General features: G+C 37.1%; 1 protein-coding gene across 1 annotated transcript in view; it reads left to right on the top strand.

Annotated features, from left to right (window-relative positions):
* The first annotated feature begins 14 nt into the window (after positions 1 to 14).
* Positions 15 to 22,425, top strand: part of ARIH1 (ariadne RBR E3 ubiquitin protein ligase 1) — a 107,162-nt gene continuing 84,751 nt past the window's right edge. The window contains exon 1 of the mRNA XM_004687614.2: positions 15 to 446. Coding sequence (XP_004687671.1) covers positions 123 to 446 — 324 coding nt within the window. The 5' untranslated portion in view covers positions 15 to 122. The remainder of the gene's footprint in view (positions 447 to 22,425) is intronic.

Below are 22,425 nucleotides of genomic sequence, written 5' to 3'. Positions count from 1 at the left end.
GGGGCCGGAGCCAGGCCTGCGTCCGGACATCAGCCGGAGCCGGAGCGAGAGCCGGGGCTTCGGCGTCCCCGCCCTCTCCCCGCCTCAGGGCCAGCGTCCGCCGGGCCCCCGCGCGTCGCGCCATGGACTCGGACGAGGGCTACAACTATGAGTTCGACGAGGACGAAGAGTGCAGCGAGGAGGACAGCGGCGCCGAGGAGGAGGACGAGGACGAGGATGAGCCAGACGATGATAACCTGGATCTGGGCGAGGTTGAGCTGGTGGAGCCCGGGCTGGGCGTCGGCGGGGAGCGGGACGGACTGCTGTGCGGGGAGACGGGCGGCGGCGGCGGCGGCGGCGGGCCGGGGCACGAGCAAGAGGAGGATTACCGCTACGAGGTGCTCACGGCCGAGCAGATTCTGCAACACATGGTGGAATGTATCCGGGAGGTCAACGAGGTCATCCAGGTGAGGGTGGCCGCCGCGTTGGCCGGAACGGGCCGGACCGGGGAGAGGATTCTGGCGACCCGCGCGGCCCGGAGGGGCAGGCTTGGGCCTGGTTCTCAGCCCAGCCCGGTGCCTCCCGGCTCTTGTCTCCTTCGCTGCCTCTGCTGGGAATTGAGGGTGTCGAAAGCCGACCGTCGCGGGTTAGCCGGGTGTGGGGAGGTACGCTGGGGGCGGTGCTTTCTTGGTCAGGCTATGGCGGAGGCCGCCGGCCGCCTGAGACTGCTCTTGCGGGCAATTCCTGCATGTCCCTGGGTCCGGTGTCCTTCCTCTGGACCCAGGAGCTCCTACAGGGGCGGGGCGGGGCAGAGGGGGGTGGTGGAGAAGTGCATGAAGAACTGGGCGCCCAAGAGGGTTACCCCGGCCTTCAGTCTCAACTTGTGCACTTTTGGAATGGTTTAGAGTAGGCCGAAGAGCAGCTTTGGTGTACGGTTGCCCCAAGTGGGCTCCAGTTAATAAAGAAATAGATCTGCTTGGCAGTCTTAAGTGCCTACTTAAAGGTGGGGGAAGGGACTATTTCTCGGAAGACGTGCTGATGGGCCTTCTTTTTTGACGGTGAGGCGTCTGCTTGCATCTACTCTTTAGCGGTTGGTTTGGGACTTAACTGCTACTTTTTCCAGTTGTAACATATGACTTAGTTGAAGCTGTTGGAATAGTTCTGCAGGTTGCATACCCGGCCTTGCAGCTCAAACAACAACAACAACAACAAACAATGTTATTGTCTATTAGTGGACAAGACTCTATTGTGAGTTAGAAAGTAAAGGCTTTCTGCTCCTGGATTCCTTTCTCTGATATTTCGTGATCAGTAAGTTAATCTTCGTTAAAGTTGATAACTACATCTCATTTAAACTAGTGGACGAGATTTTGCATTTTGAGCTTTAGGAAATCAAAAGTTTTCATTTCTTTGGAAAAACAGTTATGGTGAATGGAGTTATGAATAAAGGATAAAAATGGAGTCTAAGTGCACATTTAACACAGGGTAGTTACAGTACGTAGAAGGTAACTATGCATGAACAGCAAGTTTCTTGTCTTGTATGTCAGTCATTGCTTTTTTTCTCCCTTGAAATTCGGTAACTAAATATTCACTGACAAAGTAGTACTATGTCACTACCTAAACTTTTGCTGCATGATGAACAGATTTTGACAGAATTGACTAGTAAACAATAAACTCTTAAACGTCCAGCAATCTATTTCGGCCCATTTGAAATCAGTGTTTTGAATAATAGTAAAGTGATACTAGTTCTATTACTGAGTAGAGGAAACCTCAAGCAAGCCATAGAGATAATTCAGTCTATGTAGGAAATCGAAAAGTTGTAAAATAAAGATAATTTTTGGTGCTCTTTTTAGTGTCCTAAACAATATGACAGTTCTTTGGTCACTAGGGAAATTTGCTTATTTCCCTCCCCACCCCCAACTCGATCAAAATAACGACAGTAAAACCTTTAAGTTCTCTTCATGTATTACAACTATTACAATAACTGATATTTTCAAACTTATTACCAAGCTTTATTGGTACCATAGATTATTTTTTAAAAATCATGGGTATTTTTAGTTAACTGATGGTCTGTTTTCACGTTGTTAAATCTCATCCACCTTTCTCTGTTCTTATTTCATCACTGAGCCCCAGCCTTACAAGTTCATGTCACTCTCAGAGATGTAGCTAATGCATATGACATCATTCTTTGTTAATTTAGGGGCAAGAGAATAAATGGAGATGAAATGATCTATAAGACCTACAAAATACTGGGGAATTTTTTTTTAGGTGGCCTACTTTTACCATGTTTCCATGTCTGATTTTTGAAAACTCTTTTCTAGTCTGTTTAATGGAATTCTGACTATATATACATATATATGTATATATATTATACATTATATATATATTTATATATACATATATAAAACTATTCCTTGTTAAAAGTTCAAATTTAGTAATCCCATAAATTAAAGAGCAGGTTGTATTCCATATCCCAGATAATTTTTTCCCCAAATGGTATACTTACTACTAAATCTCAACTATGTTTTATTTATATTTTATGTTAATAGATTTACATTTTTACACTGGTAATGTGGGCACATTGTTAGAACAAACTTACTAGGCAAGAAAAAGAGAAAATAAACTTGCTGTCCAGAGAGTTGTACCAAAATTTGAGCTGTAGTTATCTTTCCAGACCTCTTAGGAAGCTATACATATTTTTAATAATAGAATTACACTGTACTTTTTATGTTTTTAGTGGTAAAAAAAAAGCAAGTTACAAAAATGAGAAGTGTTTTTCTAGTGCTTAAGTGAATATGTGACTAATTTATTTAATCAAATCTTTTGTCATGGACTTTTAGTTTCTGACTTTCATAAACACCACTAGGACTATATAATGTTTTCCTGTTAGGACAGTATTCCTGAGCCAAAAGATTTGCTTATTTTCAAGTAATTTGATACATATTACCACATAGCTTTCAGAAAAATACACTAGCTCCCGATCCAGGCTTTCTTAGGATAAAAATGATCATTTTAAAAATATACTTTTTTAATTAATGAGATTGAAATGTTAATATCGAGCATTGGCATTTTTTTCATAAATTGCCTTTTGATTTTGTTCATTTTCTCCTTGAGGGATATGAAAGACCTCTTTATATTCATAGGAGCTTTAACTATTGGTTGACTAGGTTTTTTCCTTTTAAAAATAACATTTAATGTGACAGTAAGTTTTAAGTTTTTCAAGTCAGAAATCCATTGTTTACTTATTTCATTAGTTTATTCAAATAAATGCCCTGCTCCTCAGTGCTACTTTTCAGTATGAAATTAGATGACTTTATTATTGAATTTGAAAATAAATTTGCAGGAGGAAAAGATTGTCAACTTGAATCTTTTCTTGGGAATTTGATTACTTTTTATGGAAAAGGCAACAGCAGATACATGCTATTGTGGAAATTTGCAGGTTAATTCTTGTCTCCAGTTAAGTCAACAAGATACCTTGATTTTCTGACTTTCTGTAACTTGTTATTTTTGTTTAATTTGGTATTATATTTAAATCCTTTGTGGCTGTCTTAGTTTTTGAATTTTAAAAAGTCAGGGATTTTCTTTAACCTATACTGGGAAATATTTAAAAACCTTAACCAATTTATAACTAGTATTATTACTATAGAAAGGTGTTTTTCTAATGTAACTGCCTAAAATAACTAATTTAACAGTACACAATTCTGCAGCTGAGGTAAAAACTTGCCATTTTGTGTTTCTATAACAATGTTCGTAAGATATTGTTTGTATCTTATACCTGTGCCAGTTACTGTGTTAAGTATAGGACATAGTTCTTGCTTAAGGTACGTAGAGTAGTGGGAACATAGAGGTCTCTGGGCTCCATTCCTGGGATTGTTATTCAGTAGTTAAACCTGAAGTGGAGCCTAAGCATTTAGATATTTTTAGTAACTCCGGTGATAGTTTTGTACTTCTGGAATAGTCATTGTTCATTTACTGTCATGATTTTGACTCAGAGAGAATGAGTAGAGTGAGACCAGTACAGGTAGGACCACACATTTAAAAAGATGCAATGGAGAAAAGGAGGGTTTGGGGGGATGTAGGATGTGAATAGTCAGAGAGGTATAAATAGAAGTAGGTGGGCATCTCACTATTCTAAAATCTTTTTTATTATGCTAAATAATAACCTCTTTTAAAGATAGCAGACATATCTATAATGTTTACCTTTGCTGTTGATTGGAAATCTTTATTTCATATGTTTATTTTAATTGAAAGCTTTAATAAAAGAAATTCTAAGGTGAGGTTTAAAGGATAAATTAAGAGTGGCAGTGCATTTTCCTATCATTGTGTAGTGTGGCTGTGGAAAGCGTTCTAACTCTGGCTCTGCCTTTTCCTTGCAAGTTAATTTACATCCCAGATCCTTCAGCTTTTGTTTTGCTTTACTTATTTATTTTTAAAAATTTATTTATATACAGAACTGGGATACAGGCCAGAGGGGCAGGGGGTGAGAGGATTCACCAGAGACAGAGTGGGGAGCAGAACAGGCAGATTGACAAAGTACATTGCTGAGGGGAGCAGCGGGCGAGACAGGAGAGGTCTGCCATGCCTTGTGGGTCACCTCCCAGTCTTGGAGATCAAACTTGTGCTGCAGTGGCTGTGGATAGCCTCATATTGCTTGTACCACCAGGGAGGCCCCCAGCCCCATTGATTTAATTGAAAGTTAAAGGTAGTGTTTTTCCTGGTGTTATGACTAGTGATAAGTTATTAAAGGTGAGTTAATGGTGGAAGGTAAGTTGTTTAAGAAACTAACAAAGGAGCATTTCAAGAATCTGGATAATACTTAACTAAGCTAATCATAGAGTTGTAGAGCATTTGTCATCATTACTGCTATTCTTAGGATAATATAATCCTTAGTTATTTCAGTTGTTTCAGCAAACCAAGCTAGTGACATCTTTGTGTGTGTGTGTGTGTGTGTTTTAGGTTGGAGCACTTAATTTTCTTTCTACCCATTCTCCACTCCCTGAGCTTTTTGTTTTTAAACAAAAATAGTTATTTAATACACTGGAGGTGATAATAAGGTCTTAAGATACTATAAATGCACTTGTTTAGTACTTCACTCAAGGTTGAGGAGAATGAGAAATACCTCTTTGAATATAGACACTCAAAACCATTAGGTTAGTAACAAATGGATAGTATTAAGTATTTAAGGAAGAGAGATGTGTAGTATTATCTGGAAAGTGGATACAATTTGGATGGACAGAAAAGAGAGTTAGTAAGCCATTCTGAGAAACTGAACAGAATGAGAATGGGAAAGTGTACAGGTAATTGTGAGGTCAGCTAAATAAAGAAGAATGGAGTTTATAAATTGTATGTGATAATGTAGAAGCTGGTTGGCTTGATACCATGAAGAATAGTATGTAGAAGTCATCAGATTAGATTCCTTTCTTTTAGATTTGACTTATGGTTGTCATTTATATTAGTTCTCTTTATCCCTATAATATCCCCCAACAAAACAAACATCTCAGCTTCTTTACATCACGGTTCAGGGTGTGGTTAAGCTGGGTACCTCTGGCCCAAGGTCCCTTAAAAATGGCTGCAGCCACAAGGGTTCAACTTTCAAGAATTGATTTGATTAGGCTCCCTTTCCAAACTCACTCACGTGCCTCTTGGCTGACTGCAGATTTTTTACTGGATGGTTGTTAGACAGACATCAGTTACTTGCCAGTGGTCTTCTCCATAAAGTGATCAAGCCACGGTAGCTTTTTTTCCTCTAGAGTAAGACATCTGAAAGCCCACAAATAAAAACCACCGTCCTTTTATAACTTCATGACAGAAATGACATACCATCACTTTACTATATTCTACTTGTAATAAGTTACTAAATCTAGTCCACCCTCAAGAGGTAGGGGATTACACAAGAGTATGAAAATCAGAAGGTGGGGAGCCTTGGAGGACATTTTAGAGGCTGACTATTATATGAAATAGATATGCCTTAGTCACGAGGTAAATCTCTACCATTGTATGTTTATTCAGTTAGTTTTTATACTAATAGGAGGGAGGGCATAGAACTTTTGGGTTACGGAAGTATTTCTAATTATTTTTCAGTGACTAGAAGAATAGTTTTCAGTCTCTTAGAATCAACAGGAATTTGAGATTCTTCAGTTACTTGATTTTTTTCCTTAACTTTATCTTACATAGTAGAATAACCCGGGAATTTACAAAATTATATATTTTTAAGATTTATTTATTTATGAATACAAGAACTTGGGTACTGATCAGAGATGCAGCGGGTGAGAGGATTCGCCAGAAACAATGGGGAGCAGAACAGGCACATTTATTGAAATACACTGCTGAAGGGAATAGTGGGTGAGACAAGAGAGGTCTGTGCACTATGTGGGTGGATCTCACATGCTGCAGTGGCTGCAGATATCTTCACAGTGCTATTTCTTAACCCCTTGGACCACCAGGGAGGGCCTTAAATTACATTTTTTTGTTTTGAGGTGACTCTAAATTAAGAAACAGTGCAGAGTCCATATACCATTTCCTGACTTTCAGTGGTGATCTCTTGCAAAATTATATAGCAAAATATCACAACCACTATATTGACATTAATGCAATCTACTATTTCACGTTTCTTTTCCTGTTTTTTTTTTTTTTTTTTAAATGCAAGTACTTAGGCCATGCTCCAGGTGGAGTAAATGGGAATTTGGGTCAGGCATTTTCTAGATGATTTTAATAAACAGCCAGGATTGAGAGCCATCATTCTTGGTCTCTATAAAGAGTAAGGAATCCACTCAAACATTTCAGTCTCTACTTAACTACAAATAAGACACAGTATGCTGCTTTGTGATATAACTTATTCTAATGTTTAAATTTAAAGTTTTTAATGGAATTAAGTTCTACGTTAATGTTAACTATTACTCATTGTTCCTAGGTTTGGTTTTTTTTGACATACCTGTTTTTGAATCTGAGGGAGAAACTTTTCTGGAGTTGACCAACCCCCCTTCATTCCTTTTATGACAGTGAACCTGTATTTTTGATGATATGTATTGTCTACTTCTGTTTCCTTTAGACTGTTTTTCTTTAACAGGTATAGTAATACAGACCACACGTATGCATATATAGTAATACAATCTATGTACATAGCGCATCTTTTATCTTGATACTGCGTTATTATGTAACTACAAATAGCTTAATTACTACCATTGAATAATGGCATAAATAAAATAATTTTTTTAGGCTGACAGTAGAGTAGATAGTACTCTTTATTAGGTGAGAGTGATCTATAACCAGAGGCTTCTAACATCAAATGTCTGAATTTTTTGAAGCCCATGGAGATTGTATTGGTAGTCCTTGCTTTATTTTCTTTATTTTAAAAATCTACTATAAGAGTTGCCCGGCTAGCTCAGTCGGTAGAGCATGAGACTCTTAAAAACCTACTATATTTCACATAAATCAAAACTCTGCAGACTAATTAAAATATGGGCAAATGTTGGCTCTTTAATTTAAAAAACCCCAGCATACTTTTAGAGTTAATAGATTTCCTCAGTCATGTAGTTTTTTCCTAGATTTTTGCTTTCTTCCAAAGTTTTGTTCAACTGGCTTGGACTTTGTTTCTTTTAATCTTGGCTTAATATTGAATAATGTCTTATTTCTTGATGTATCAGAGATTCCCAACTGGTGTTTGAATTAAATTGGTGGGAAGTTTGGCATCTTAGAAGGTGACTTTAAAATAGATAGGATTTGAAAACAATCCAGATACCCAGAAATAGATGACTAGATCAAAAAGATGTGGTACATATACACAATGGAATACTATTCCAACAATCCAAAAAGATCAACTAATGCTATTTGCAGCAAAATAGATCAGCTACAAGGGATTATGTTCAGTGAACTAAGTCAGAAGGAAAAAGAAAAATATTGGATGGTTTCACTTATAGAAAGAGTATAGAAGAACCAAATAAAGGATCAAGGAAAAAATTAGAAACAGTAAAAATAAAACATAACAAAACAAAAATAAACAACTATAAATCAGACATTCTCCAGGGGGCGGGGAGAGAGGCGGGGTCAAAATGAGGGCCCGAAGAGCAACAAGGGATTATGGTGATGATACACTGGTGAATTAGTGGTAGAAATTCTGTGGGGGATTACACCTGAGAAAAGAAACCAAATACTGTGTTTAAAAAAAAAAAAGATGTAAAATGTATATAAGAAAAGAAACTTTAAGAACTCTGGGGAAAAAAGTTCTTACTGAGCTGGCAAATTAACTTTTCAGAATCTATATCATTTTTTAAAATGAGAGCCACTGGTATTAAGACCAAAGGTTATAAGGATTTATGTGATAAGTAACAAATGCTGTTCTAGGAGTTTTCCCATGACATTCTTTTCATGTAAACATTGTTCAATAGCATTTTTCTTTTTGCTATATTCCATTTAAAAGAAGTATCACAAGTGACCTGACACTTAATACATTTTGGCAAAAAGTACAGCAGATAATGAAGTATTAGATAACACTTCCTTATTACTGAGACATTTGTTTAGACAATGCTAAAAATAGCTATAATCCCAGACACTTATCTACAGGCTTGCTTGCTAGCTTCTTTGAAACTGTCATACTTATAATTCAGATATCAACTGACTCCAATTACTTTGGTAATAAAGTCTCTTTGAATCAACTGTACTTTTTAAAAAGAGTTAAGTATAAGCTAGAGACTAATATGTCTGTCTGATTTTTAGGAAGTATTTATAAATAAAACCTGGTAATCTACACATAATTGAAATTTGTGACATTTTGGACAGGTGTTTCTGAAACCCAAATTTACTGGCTTCTTTCTTCAAGGCTCTTGGAATTTGAGAATTCTCCTTGATTCTTTTTTCCCCTTCATTTTCTGCATTCAGTTTTTCCTGATCAAGTTAATCTGAAATTTGTTGTATGTAATTCCTATTTTTTTTATTAACTAGTGCCAAATTAGGACCTCTTTTTATTTCCTTCCTTGTTGCTATGCTTCCAGTTTGTATGTCATAGCACTAAATACAAATATAGTAGTCACTTTCCTACTAGAAAGACTTCATTGTGTTTCCCCCAGTTCCCCACACACATTTCCTATTGTATGTCTAGTGTCAGCTACTGAATGTGACATTCGTGGATTCTTGATTTTTTTTTTTTAAAGATTTATTTTTTCATATAGAACTGGGGTACAGGCCAGAGATGCAGAGGGTGAGAGGATTCACAAGAGACAGAGTGGGGAACAGAATAGGCAGATGGAGGAAGTACACTGCTGAGGGGAGCAGCGGGTGGGTTAGGAGAGGTCTGCCTCGACATGTGGATCTCCTCCGGACATGTGGATCTCCTTGGGGCAGTCGGGAATCAAACTCATGCAAGTGGCTTAAGCTCCTTAGTGCTGTGCTTTTAACCCGCTGTGCTACCAGGGAGGGCCTAGATTCTTGATTTTAATGTCAAATTTTTAATTTCATCTCCTGCTGTTCCTGATTGTCCCACCACCCTATTTGCACCACTTAACAATTACTCAAGGTATAATACACAATTGTTTCTCATATTTGTCCATACCATTCCCTCTTCTCTTGAGAGTCTCTTTAATTGCACAATATACTTCTATTCAGACCCTGCTCAGATACATGTTTGTTCAGATCCTCTTCCTCTGTTCTTCTAGTGTTTCCATGTATGTTTAGAGCACTTGCTGGTATGTCTGATGTAGCCTTTATGAGATTATAATATAGCTATCAGTAGTGACTAAGTCTTTCTAGCAAATTACATATGGTTTTAGTGTGAGGGCTGAATTGTGTTTATACATAGCACATGGCACAACAATGCTGTCTCTGACATAATAGAAACTAAATAAGTACTTGTTTGTTTTACAGTTCTTTTCATTGAGGTAACATAATTTGATAATATTACATAGGTTTCAGATGTATATTTTCTCCCCTAAGTAACTATATTTTACACCATACCCACTAAGTGTACAGCTACCATCCAGCATCATCTACCCTCTTGCATTATTTTTTCCCTAAAGATTTTACTTATTTATGCACACAAGAACTGGGGTACAGGCCAGAGGTGTGGGAATGAAAAGCATTCACCCGAGACAGTAAAGAATGAACAGGAGGATTGACTGAAATAATACTGCTGAGGGGAGCAGCGGATAAGACAGGAGAGGTCTGCCACACCATGTGGGTCATCTCCTTGGCTAGGAATCCGTGCTGCAGTGGTTGAGGTACCTTCATAGTGCTGCGGTTTTATTTGTTTTGTTTTAAGATTTATTTATTCATACAGAACTGGGGTACCCCAGGGGTGTAGGGGCGATGAGAGGCTAAACCAGAGACAGTGGGGAGCAGAACAGGCAGATCTATGAAGTACACTGATGACAAGCAGCGATTGGGTCAGTAGAGGTCTGCCACCACATGGATCACCTCTGGGGTGGGGATCAAACTCACACCGAAGCTGCAGCTAAGTTACAGTGCTGTGTGCGCCCCAACAGGTTGTGCCACCAGGGAGGGCACCCTCTTTCTTGATTTTGATGTCCCCCCTCAGGCAAACCACCATTTTGTTGCCTGAGTCTAAGGATTTCTTTTATTGTGTTTGGTTCTTTTACTTTTCTTTACTGTTTGGTTGCTTGACTTTTCTTCACTCAAAAGTGAGTGAAAGCACATAAAAATATTTGTCTTTCTCTTTTTGACTTCACTTAACACAGAATTCCCATAAAGTTTACCCATGTTACCAAAATGGCAAGATTTCATCCTTTTTTTTTATGAGTGAGTAGTATTCATATATACCTCTAATTCATGAATGTATATAAAATTTAAGGGACACTTGGGTTTCTATATCATGTAATATATTTTACTCTGTAGTGAACTTGCATGTATATATCCTTTCAAATTAGTGTTTTCATAGTTTTTCTTTTTTCTGTATATATCCAGGAATGGGATCACTGGATCATGTCGTAGTTGTATTTGTAATTTTTTTTTTAAATATTTATTTATTTGTGCATACAGAACTGGGGTACAGGCCAGAGACTCAGGGGCGGTGAGAGGCTTCACCAGAGACAGAATAGGGAGCAGAACAGGCAGATTGATGAAGTACACTGCTGAGGGGAGCAGCGGGCGGGTCAGGAGAGGTCTGCCACGCCATGTGGTCACCTCCAGGGCAGGCGGGGATCGAACTCATGCGGAAGCAGCTTTAGATTCTCAGTGCTGTGCTTTAACCCGCTGTGCCACCAGGGAGGGCCAGTATTTGTAATTTTTTTTGGAAGAACCTCCACACTGTTTTACAAAGTTGGATGCACCAAAGTGCTGATGGTGGTTATTAACTCCTAAATGCTTGCTGATTTAGTTTCCTTTTCTGAGGCAAATGAGACTCTCTCCACACTAACAAATTCTTTTATGATTTCTAAAAAAAGTGTTTAAATTCCAGAAGACAGCTTTTAAAGGCCTCTGATACATGAAGTAACTTTTTTGGTTTAAACTTTGTATGTAATTAATTCCCTGGCAGTTACATGAACTGATACTAATGATATAAACAACTGAGTGTGTCTAACACAGTAGTTCTCAAAAGTATGGTTCATGAGAGCAAAACTATTTTATGATAATACTAATACATTTACCTTTTTAATATGTTGGCATTTGTACTGATACAGAGGAGTGGGACAAAAACCAAATTAGCACAGACAAATTAGTAGCACCAAATTGTATTTGTAGTAGTCACTGTATTCTTCATCACCTCAGGCACGTAAAACATACCAGTTTCACTTGTCTTGGGTGATACTATAAAAATTACTAGTTTTAATATCTTAACCCCAATAACATATTGTAATAGATTGTCTCAAAATAGGAGTTATGCATGAAATTGTTCTGCATACTGAAGTACAGTGGTTATCTTGAAAACTGTTTGCAGTACTTAGTGATAAATGTAGAAAAAATGTATGTATATGTTATAATTTTGGGAAACATCTACCATTGTAAGACTACTAGCTTCCTAGAACTTAAAAACTTCTGAGGAGATAGTATGTAGTAAAATAGGTAAACATTTGGAGGATCTGTATAACATTATTTTCCAATGGTCACTTTTCCAATTGACCCAACTGTGGTATTTGTGGTCATTTGGTAACAGTTCAAGAAAGACCTTAGGATTTTTATATAACAAGAGTAGAACAAATTATTTGATATAGTTTTGGATTCCAAGTTGCACTTGCCTTTAAGAAACTGTCATTTTTTTGAATTTTGGTGTAATACCAAAAAGAGTATCTATAATTATCTGAAAGTGCCCCTGCCTTTTCCAGCTATATAGCTCTGTGAGGTCATGTTTTCTTTATTCTTCAAACAGCAGCATAGCCAAGATTTTGAATGCAGAAGCAGAAGTCTCTAGCTATGTTCTATTTATCTGAATATTAAAGAAGCTTTCAAACGTGTAAAATAGTACATTTTTCTCCCTAAATTTTTTGTTTCAGAATATATAATTCTTTTAAATTTTTTAAAAGATTTATTTATTTCTGCACATAGAACTTGGGTACAAACCAGAGGTGCAGAGGTGGTGAGAGGCTTCACCAGAGACAGAGTGGGGAGCAGAACAGGCAGATTGTCAAAGCACACTGCTGAAGGAAGCAGCAATGAGGAGAGGTCTGCCTTGCCTTGAACAGGCAGGGATCGAACTCATGCGAAGTGACTTTAGCTTCTTAGTGCTGTGCTTTAACCTGCTGCTCCACCAGGGAGGGCCAGAATATATAATTTTATGAAAATTTTTTGTATTGATATGAGATTTATTACTGTTATAAAATGAATTTTTTTATATCTCCATTTTAATATCTGACATGAGAAGTATTGGTAGCTTTTTTTTTTTTTTTAAGATTTATTTACTTGTGCATACATAACTGGGGTACAGGCCAGAGGTACAAGGGACATGAGAGGATTCACCAGAGACAGAGTGGGAGGCAGAACAGGCAGATGTGTTAATTAATACACTGCTGAGGGGAGCAGCAGGACCTGTCAGAGGTCTGGCGCACCATGTGGATCATCTCTGGGCCAGGATTGAACTCATGCTGAAGTGGCTTTAGTTTCTTAGTTCCGTGCTTTAACCCTCTGTGCCACCAGGCCCAAATATTGGTAGTTTTAACTCAAATCTCTTTGTTGTCCTCAATAAATTTTAAGATGAAAAAGGGCCTGAGACCAAACAAAGTTGAGAATTGCTACATGTTCTGAAATACTTGTTAACTATTAAGGAAATGTAATGTAGGTTTACAAATTATTCACATCATATGAACTTATTATGTGGGTTCTAAATTAAAAAATAAATATTGCTTATTAATCAGAAATGTTTGTGGAAAAGCTGTGTTAGATGCTATGGGGATGTATTGGCAGAAATATAGACTCTACTTAAAAAAATAGAATCTAGGAAATGTAAGCAGTATAATATAACTAGTTGGGGAAATGGATTGGAATACTTAAACTATTTTTAGAATGAGGGGCTATCAGTGATCCCACCTGACATATTTACTAATTTGTTGGTATTCTGTCTTGTTTCTTTAAAATTAAAGCTCTGTGTTCTGTACAGTGCACTGAACAATAATACCTGGTATAGTAGTAGGTACTTTTCAATATTCTTTATGTAAATATTTACTTCACCTCCATTTTTGAAGAATTTTTTTTTGCTATGTATATAACTTGAGATCTGTTTTCTTTCAATGCTTTAAAGATTCTAGTGTTTTCTAAAGCTAAGTCTTTAATCTGTGTACTTTGCTTTTGGAAGACTATTAAGTCATTAATGGCTCTAGTCTAGTAGTGGTTTTCTTCATTTCCATATCATTTTAGTTTTCTGCTTTCTAGAATCTGTGGTGGTGATGTCGTTACCAGTTTTAGAAATAGTCTTAGAAATTCACAGTTGTTCTTTTATCTCCTTTGCTTTTGATACTCCAGCTACACTTTTCTTCTTCCTGGTTTAGTAGTTAGTACTGAATGGTTACTTTAATTCAGTAAGCCTGAATTTTAGTCCTCTTTAATTTTAGTCTGTCTCTGAATAGCAGAGATGACCCTTTAGAGTATTCAACCCAAGAAGAGTCTTCAGTGCTGCTATTTTTCCCACTAATCTCCCCCTAGGGTTCCCAAACATTGTCTCCCTGTATTGCTAGAAGGTTCTCTCAATGTTAGTGTGTGACAAAGGGCTACATAGTGACCTCAAGCTTTCAAGGAGTGCATGCTTTTAAAAGGATTTGTCTTGGCCATCTGTGCACATTATGACAAAGGAAGCATATGCTTAGTGTGATTTTTTTTTTTAAGATTTATTTATTTATGCATACAGAATTGGGGTACTAGCCAGAGGTGCAGGGGCAGTGAAAGGACTCATCAGAGACTGGAGCAGAACAGGCAGATTGACGAAGTACACCTCTGAGGGGAGCAGAGGGCGGGTAAGGAGAGGTCTGCCGCCAAGCCAGCCATGTGGATCACCTCGGATCACCTCCACGGATCACCTCCACAGCCAGGAATCGAATTTGCACAGAAACAGCTTGGGACTAGCTTGCAGTACTGTGCCTTAACCCCTTGCATCACCAGAGAGGGCCCGTGTGATAGATTTTTTAATAGAATTGGTGTACATAGAGAAGAAAGGATTTAAAATTATAATTTTCCAGTAAAACTCCAAAACCCGGCCCTCCCTGGTGGCGCAGCGGGTTAAAGCACAGCACTAAGAAGCTAAGGCTACTTCCATATGAGTTCGATTCCCGCCTGCCCTGGAGGTGACCACATGGCGTAGCAGACCTATCCTGACCTGCCCACTGCTCCCCTCAGCAGTGTACTTCGTCCATTTGCCTATTCTGCTCCCTGCTCTGTCTCTGGTCAAGCCTCTTGCCGCCCCTGAGCCTCTGGCCTGTACCCCAGTTCTGTATGAACAAATAAAAATAAAAAAAAAACAAAACTCCAAAACCCACCCATATCCTTATTGGCAAAGCCCATCCAAACTGTTAAAGCGTGAGATGGGACCACTGAGATCCAAAAACTTGGTGTAAAGTACCATCTGGCAAAGAGACACAAGGTGTTAGGCAGTTTCCAGAGAGTTGGGACAGGAGGAAAGACACAAAATTAAAAATATATACCATGTCAAGGTAACGGCTGCCATAGTCTCTGCCAAGAACTAGGTACATGTATCTCCTCCTCTACATGTGTCTCGGCCACATGTATCTCCTTGAGCAAGTACCAGGGTGCACATCAGAGCAGGAAAATCAGGTGAGCAAAAAAACCATATATGTGTTCATTTATAAGTCAAGCACTGTCTATTTATTCTACCTTTAGTTTCCTATAGCCTTCCTTCCATTCAGGAGGTTAAGTTAATGGCATCCGGGGAGTTGTAGTTTTGGTGCCTGGAATCAGGGTAGAGATAGGGGCAGAGTCTGTAAAAACAGGAATGGATTATTCCTCTTTCAGAAGCTTTACTGTTCAATGTTTTTCAGATATTTTACCTTTAGTGTTTAACTGTGTGAAATCCCACAGTTTAGAAGCTGTCTTTAAGAGAAAACCCACCATCTCTTAGGATAGTGTTTCAAATCTCAGCATGTTTCCTTTTGCTGCTCTAATAAATTTAGTGATTTAAAAGAGTATTTTATCTTACAGTTCAGAAAGAAGTCCAAAGAGAATCTCATAGGTAGAAAATCAAGGTATTGCTATCCTGTGTTTCTTTTGGAAGCTCTCGGGAGAGTCTGCTTTCTTGCCCTTTTTGTATTTAGAAGCCACCTGTATTCCTTGGCTTGTGGGTCTTTAGTCCATCTTCGAGGCTTTCTGACTTTAGCTTCCATTTTTGCCCCCTTCATTTTAATGTATCCTTTATTTATATTGGGTTAAAATCTCATGATGTAAAGTAATATATTTTAAAGTAACTGTTGAGCACTTTAATTTCCCCTGGTCATATAACATTAATAGGTTCCAAATGCTAGGATATGAGCATCTTTGGGAAGACTGTTCAACCTCTTAGCATCATCCATCCATCTGTAGTGGATTATTATTAGTCTCTGCTTACTGTAAGCTAAAAAGCCATTTAAGTTGTAAGATCACCAACTCCTGTCATTCCTGTTGCCTTAGCAGCAAACCAAACCCTTAAATAAATAAATCATGACCACAACCTTACCAGAGACCCTGAGCTAGACTACCCAGCTAAGCCACTCAAAACTAAGAGGTAATATATTTGTTGTTTGAAGCCACCAGGTGTTGTATTAGTTTGTTATATAGACAGGTAACAGGAATACAATGACACATACAAATACAAGACCAGGTGAAATAACTTGCAGTTCTCTTTCTCTCTCTCTCTCTTTTTTTTTTTTTAAGATTTTATTTATTCATTTATACAGAACTGGGGTACAAGCCAGAGATGTGGAGGGTGAGAGGATTCACCAGAGACAGAGTGGGGAGCAGAACAGGCAGATCCACGAAATATACTGCTGAGGGGAGCAGTGGGCGGGTCAGGAGAGGTCTGCCTCGCCATGTGGTCACCTCCTGGGCAGGCGGGGATCAAACTCATGCGCGGAAGTGGCTTTAGCTTCTTAGTGCTGTGCTTTAACCCGCTGTGCCACCAGGAAGGCCTTTTTTTTCTCTTTTTTAAATATGGTATTAGTGTATAGAAAGATCACTCTCTTGAAAATTATGGGATAAATGAGTACAAGGTGAGATTAGGAAGCATGGAGAGTAGTGAAAAGACAGGTACCAGAGACAAGTTACTAGGGGGTAGGATCAGTGAGAATAGTGAGTTATTAGGAGACAGTAACTTAGTTATATGTTTGGCATCATATAGAACTTAGCTAAATTCTAGCTTGCTTTTTATGAGCTATATGGCTATGTATCAGTTATTTAATTTTAATAAGCTCTCTTTCCTGTTCCGTAAAATGAATATTAAAGTTTTTTTTTTTTTAAGCAGCTTTCATTTAACATCTTATATAAACAGTTCCTCTTCATTCTCTCTGTGAAACAGACGTATTTGATGCCCGTGGCTAATTCCTCTGTGAAACATACCTACTTGATGTCAGTGGCTAAGCCTTCAAGTTTCTTGCATTTCTAGAAAAGTAAAACTAAATGATGAAATTAGCCAATAATAATTGGTCCCATACTGTATGCTAGATCTCATTTATATGGAACTGACAAATCCATAGAGACAAAAAAGTAGATTAGTGGTTGTCAGAGACTAGGTGAGGAAAGGAAGAATGGGAGTTACTGCTAATGAGTGAGGCTTCCTTTTTTGGGTGATGTATTATTCCAATATTACTGTTTGAAACAATTAGGTGTCACAGCTTTGATTATGATCAAAAGCATGGAATTATATACCTTAAAAGTGAGTTTATGGGCCCTCCCAGGTGGCGCAGTGGGTTAAAGCACAGCCCTGGAAGTGTCCACATGGCGTGGCAGACTTCTCCTGACCCGCCCACTGTTCCCCTCAGCAGTGTACTTTGTAGATCTGCCTGTTCTGCTCCCCACTCCGTCTCTGGTGAAGCTTCTCGCCGCCCCTGAGCCTCTGGCCTGTACCCCAGTTCTGTATGAACAAATAAGTAAATCTTTTTTTAAAAAATGAATTTATGGAGTATGAAATGTCTTGATTAAAGTTGTCATAGAAAAAATACACATACTACCATATATATTCTCTAGTTGTCCAGTGCATCTTTGATATAGCTTGTCTTCTAGTTAAGACTCAGTCAAGGATCACACATCACATCTAATTAACTTGTACATTACCTGCTTGTTTATATGTTTTTGATTTTTTTTTTTGAGGGCTTACAGTAATAAATGTTTAAATGATTAGATTGCCTGGAAATATAAAGAGGAATGAAACATTTTCCTCATTGTTTCTTAAACAGGTAGCATAGACCTATATTATTGTACATATATGAAAAATAAAACATCTGGTTCAACTGAAGTGACTTTTACATGGATATAAGCTTGAGATGAACCTTAAGCCAGGTCAGCATTTTGAATTATTAATGAATATTTTTTAAATAACCTTTAGAAGCTTAAAATGTGAATACTTGTTTGAAGGGATTTGAAATAAGCAGTGGACTCTACATAGATTTTAAAGATAGCACTGATCGTTTTGTATATAAATGTTTGATTATATCTTGGTAATTGGCCTAATGAGACTATTATATATTTACTTAAGCCCCATTAGCAGCCATTTTTCCAGAGAAAGAGAAAAATATAGATTGGTGAAATGCTGAAATAATGACTTTATGACTCAGAAATCTTGGCATTTCTTTAGAAAATTTCTATATGTAATAATTGTTAATTTTGGTATGGAAAAGGTTTTTTATTGTGATAGTTTATTATTAAAAAGCAATCTATTTGAAGAAATTGTGTGGCATGGTTACAGAAGTGCCTGCTATATCTGTAAAATTGAGATAGTCTATAAATGCTGATTATTTTCCCTGTTGAAGTGGCAATGTTTATATTTGAATGAAAGAAATAATATGCACATCAACAATAGATTATTTGTGTGCGGATGGGAGGGATGCAGATGTCGTTTAGGTATTTATATCTTATTTAGGTAGTTATATTTTCTTTTAGTTGCCCCTTCCCTTTTATATACCCTGAAATTAATTTTTATCAAGTCTGTCTATCTGGCCTTTGCCGCTGTGGCCCATTGATCTGTCCATCTGTCTGTTACAGTGCATATTGGGTACTTCCAGAAGTATGAATTCAGTGATGCAAAGGACAGGCGGGCTGCAGCAGCAAAGGTAGGACAGAATCATTCCAAAGACAAGTTACTAAAGGATGTTTAAACATTTGCACACACTTATTGGTAGCAAGTACCTTGTTACTTAAGGGCATACCATTATACTGTAACTATTTATAGAAAGCCTGTTCTGACATGACACAACATATTTGTAAAGGGCCCACTTTTACTGTATTTTAAGCCATTACTTAGGCAACAATTAAATTACTGTTTGCCTCTATCATTTTTTTAAATACTGAATAATGGAAGAAATTATTAATTGAAGGATATTAATGTCATTTGCTTCATCAGTGGACCTGACTGATTTTCAAAAACTGTGGTGACAGAGGATCTCCCATGTAAAAATGGGAGACTTGAAAGATTGATTTGCTCATATGTGTGTACAATTTATATATTAATACTTAAATGTCAAATTCTGATATCTTTTGATGGACATGTAAGTCTCACAAATTGTTCTTTAACTTCTATAAAGGAGCTCAGAGATTTCTATTTAAATATTTGTACCATTCATTTTCTTAGATATTTGTATCCATTTATTTATTAAATAATAGCAATTCCTTGCTTTTTTTTTCTTAAACACTGGGTTAGAATGGGAAAAACATGACATTTTTTATATAAATCCTGAGACCTTAAGCCAACGACAAGTTTTAGGACCTTAGGCAATACAGGTGCATACATTTGACATAAAAGGAATGCTTGGGTATATAAGGTGAGATATTGCATTGCTCATTATTATTGCTCAGATATTGATTGTAGAGTAACCCATTAAAGGTATAATTGAGTGATGCAGATATTTGCCTCATTTTCTTTGCTGATACGGTATGCTAAAAGAAGAGGGCTGTGATTTTTCTAAATAGGTTAATAACACTGTTTTCTCAGCATCCTTTCAACATTTCACTTCCCCAAATGGAAAAGCAGATAAAAATTTGTATTTGATTTTCAGTGAAGATTGCTGGTTTTTTTTTTTTATTACAAAGTTTATTTTTACATCATTTTGCACATTTTTTTTTCCATCTCGATGAAGATTGCTGGTTTTTAAAAAGAAAGATCTTGAGTATTCATAGCTTAAATCTGGATCAAAAGGCTGATGTTAGTTGTTAACATCTTAATAAACCATGTGCTATTTTAAGGACATCTGTTGCTCCTTGAATGTGGCAATGTATTTTGAAGTGAAGTTTCATGCTGTAACATAATAGAGGTATATTGAATCAACAGGGTCAAAGCTTAATGCATTGTGTTTTCTTTTCTACACACACACACCCGCAGCCGCCCCCCCCCCCAAATATACATAATATACATTGTGCATTAAGGTGTCTTTTTTTGTTTTGTTTTTGTCTTGGAAACTTTTTTGGTTAATTTTTTCACTTTAAGTTTCATTTGTTAGCACCTTCTTCCAGATACATATTTTAGGTTTTTTCCTCATCTCTTAGTAGATCTTAAATCATTTCTTGACCTCTTGTAGTATGGCAAATTAAAATGAATATTAGTCATGAATCTATGTTATCTACAAAATTGTCAGGTGTAGCAATGCAATTCATTATTAAGTAACATAATTCAGAATTTTCATTAGTCTGATAAAGTATTAATTTGGTTGTTTTAATTTATATAACTGAATTGCCTTTTCATACTCTCTGCATCTTAATGAGGTCTTAAAGTATGATAGTTACTATTGTACTCATTATCACCAATCCATTGTTTAAAAAGTGATTTGTATGTGGTAATAAGTGAATAAAGAACTACTGTCTTCAAATGATTACATTTATAACTTGAATATCTTTTTTTCGTCACCATTTGACATTATCATTTCTTTAATCTTTGAGAATCCCATTTCATGCCCACTATACTTTGGTGTTATCAAAGTCCTTCTGTTTTAGGATCATAACCATAGTTTTTTTTATTTTTAAAGTGACATCATTGAATAATGTTTGTTTTTTTAGTTATACTTTCATTCAATGACAGTCCAAGTAGAATTATTATTATTGTTATTACTGTTTTTTCTTTTAAGTAGGTCTATTATCAAATGCTCTGGACTTTCTTAAGAATAGTTTTCTGGTATCAAGGTCATTTGGATTTTATTTGCATGCTCCTCCTGGAGCCTCCATCTTGATCTTCTAGTCAACTTAATGTTCTTCCCACTAAAGCACATTGTATGACTTTACAGTACTGTTCTCCTGGATTGGAGGCTGTTTCTTAGATTTCTGTCTTTCTCTTGGTTTGATTTAACTTTGCTGGAGTACATCCTTAATTTAACTCCCACAAAACTTTTCTCAGGATATAACTCATTGTGGCCTTGATAATGCCTTTACATTGCCTTTAATTTGGTTATTAGGCTGGCTATTACTGGAATATATGTGAAAGAGAATCTCTATTGCTAATTCTCATTTATGTCTTTTTATTATTTTAAACATCAGCCTTTTCTCTCTATCCTTGATTATCCATAGAGATGTTTGTAACTCTGATTGTGTTGTTCCTTAGTGGGTCATTTCAGCTGAAAAACTGTGGTGTCCTTTAAAGCTTTGAAAAATTAGCTTCTAATATTGCTTTGATAATTTCTTTACTTTCCACTTTCTGGAATTCCTGCTGATGTGTATTTTATTTTAAAAAATGTTTTGATTTACTTTTAAAGATTTATTTATTTATGCTTACAGAACTGAGGTACAGACCAGCCGTGTGGTGGGTGAGAGGAGACAGAGTGGGGAACAGAACAGACAGATGTACTGAAATACACTTCTGAGGGGAGCAGGGGGTGGGCCAGAAGAGGTCAACCATGCCATGTGGGTCAGCTCCCCTAGCTGGGGATTGAACTCATACTGCAGTGGCTTCTGAGAGCTTCATAGTGCGGTGCTTTAACCTGTTGCACCACCAGGGAGAGCCCCCAAATTTACTTATTTATGCAGCTTTATTTACTTACACAACTGAATCTTGACTCATGAAGGCTCATAATGAAAACCTAAACTAAAAATGCTTTAAGATGTATTTGCTGAGGAAGAATGAATATATGATTAAATGTGAACCTTTGATGAAGGGAATTTTTTTTAGGTTTTATTGTTCATACAAGAACTGGGGTGTAAGCCAGAGGTGCGGGGAGGAGTTGGTGAGAAGACTCATCAGAAATAGAGTGGGGAGCAGAATGGGAATTTTCTGCTCCCCTGAGGGGAGCAGGGGGTGAGACAGGAGGGGGTCTGTGCCATGTGGGTCATCTCCCTGGCCATCGATCAAACTCATGTTGCAGTGACTGGCCATAACCTGATATCACTGTGTCTATAATAGCTGCACCTCAGGAAGGCTTCTGAATTCTGTATTTTGAGAATAGCTAGCAAGAGAATGTACATTTCTAGTACATGGCCTATAACAACTTGATTGTAAAACTTTAAAGAATGCAGAAGTATAATTAATGTCTATTTCAAGATCATTTGTATTTATGATGAAATTTATGATGGCTTTTTTCAAATTGGATATTTCTTAGAAAATAATTTGTGAGATATAAAGTTGCTTAAATAAATCTTAACACATTCTAAATTAAAAGGCTATAATTTTAATTAAGTCTCACTTAAGCTTATATTACTATACAAAATTTTGTGTACTGTATTTACATTAAAGTATGGATAAGTAAGAAGTAATGAATTGTGGATCAGAAACCTACCACTTAGGTGTTTTTGAGTTGCTGTGATGGGGTAGGAAGGATATTAATAAAAAAGATGTTTGAGAAGCACTAGATCAAATACTGGTAAAATCTGTTAAGTAGTTGGGAACATATATGTATCTAA

The sequence above is a fragment of the Condylura cristata genome, unplaced genomic scaffold (genome assembly GCF_000260355.1).
Source record: "Condylura cristata isolate star-nosed mole 26May11 unplaced genomic scaffold, ConCri1.0 scaffold00023, whole genome shotgun sequence".
Taxonomy (NCBI): domain Eukaryota; kingdom Metazoa; phylum Chordata; class Mammalia; order Eulipotyphla; family Talpidae; genus Condylura; species Condylura cristata.
The sequence above is the reverse complement of the archived record's forward strand: the minus strand, read 5'-3'. Positions and strand labels throughout refer to the sequence as shown.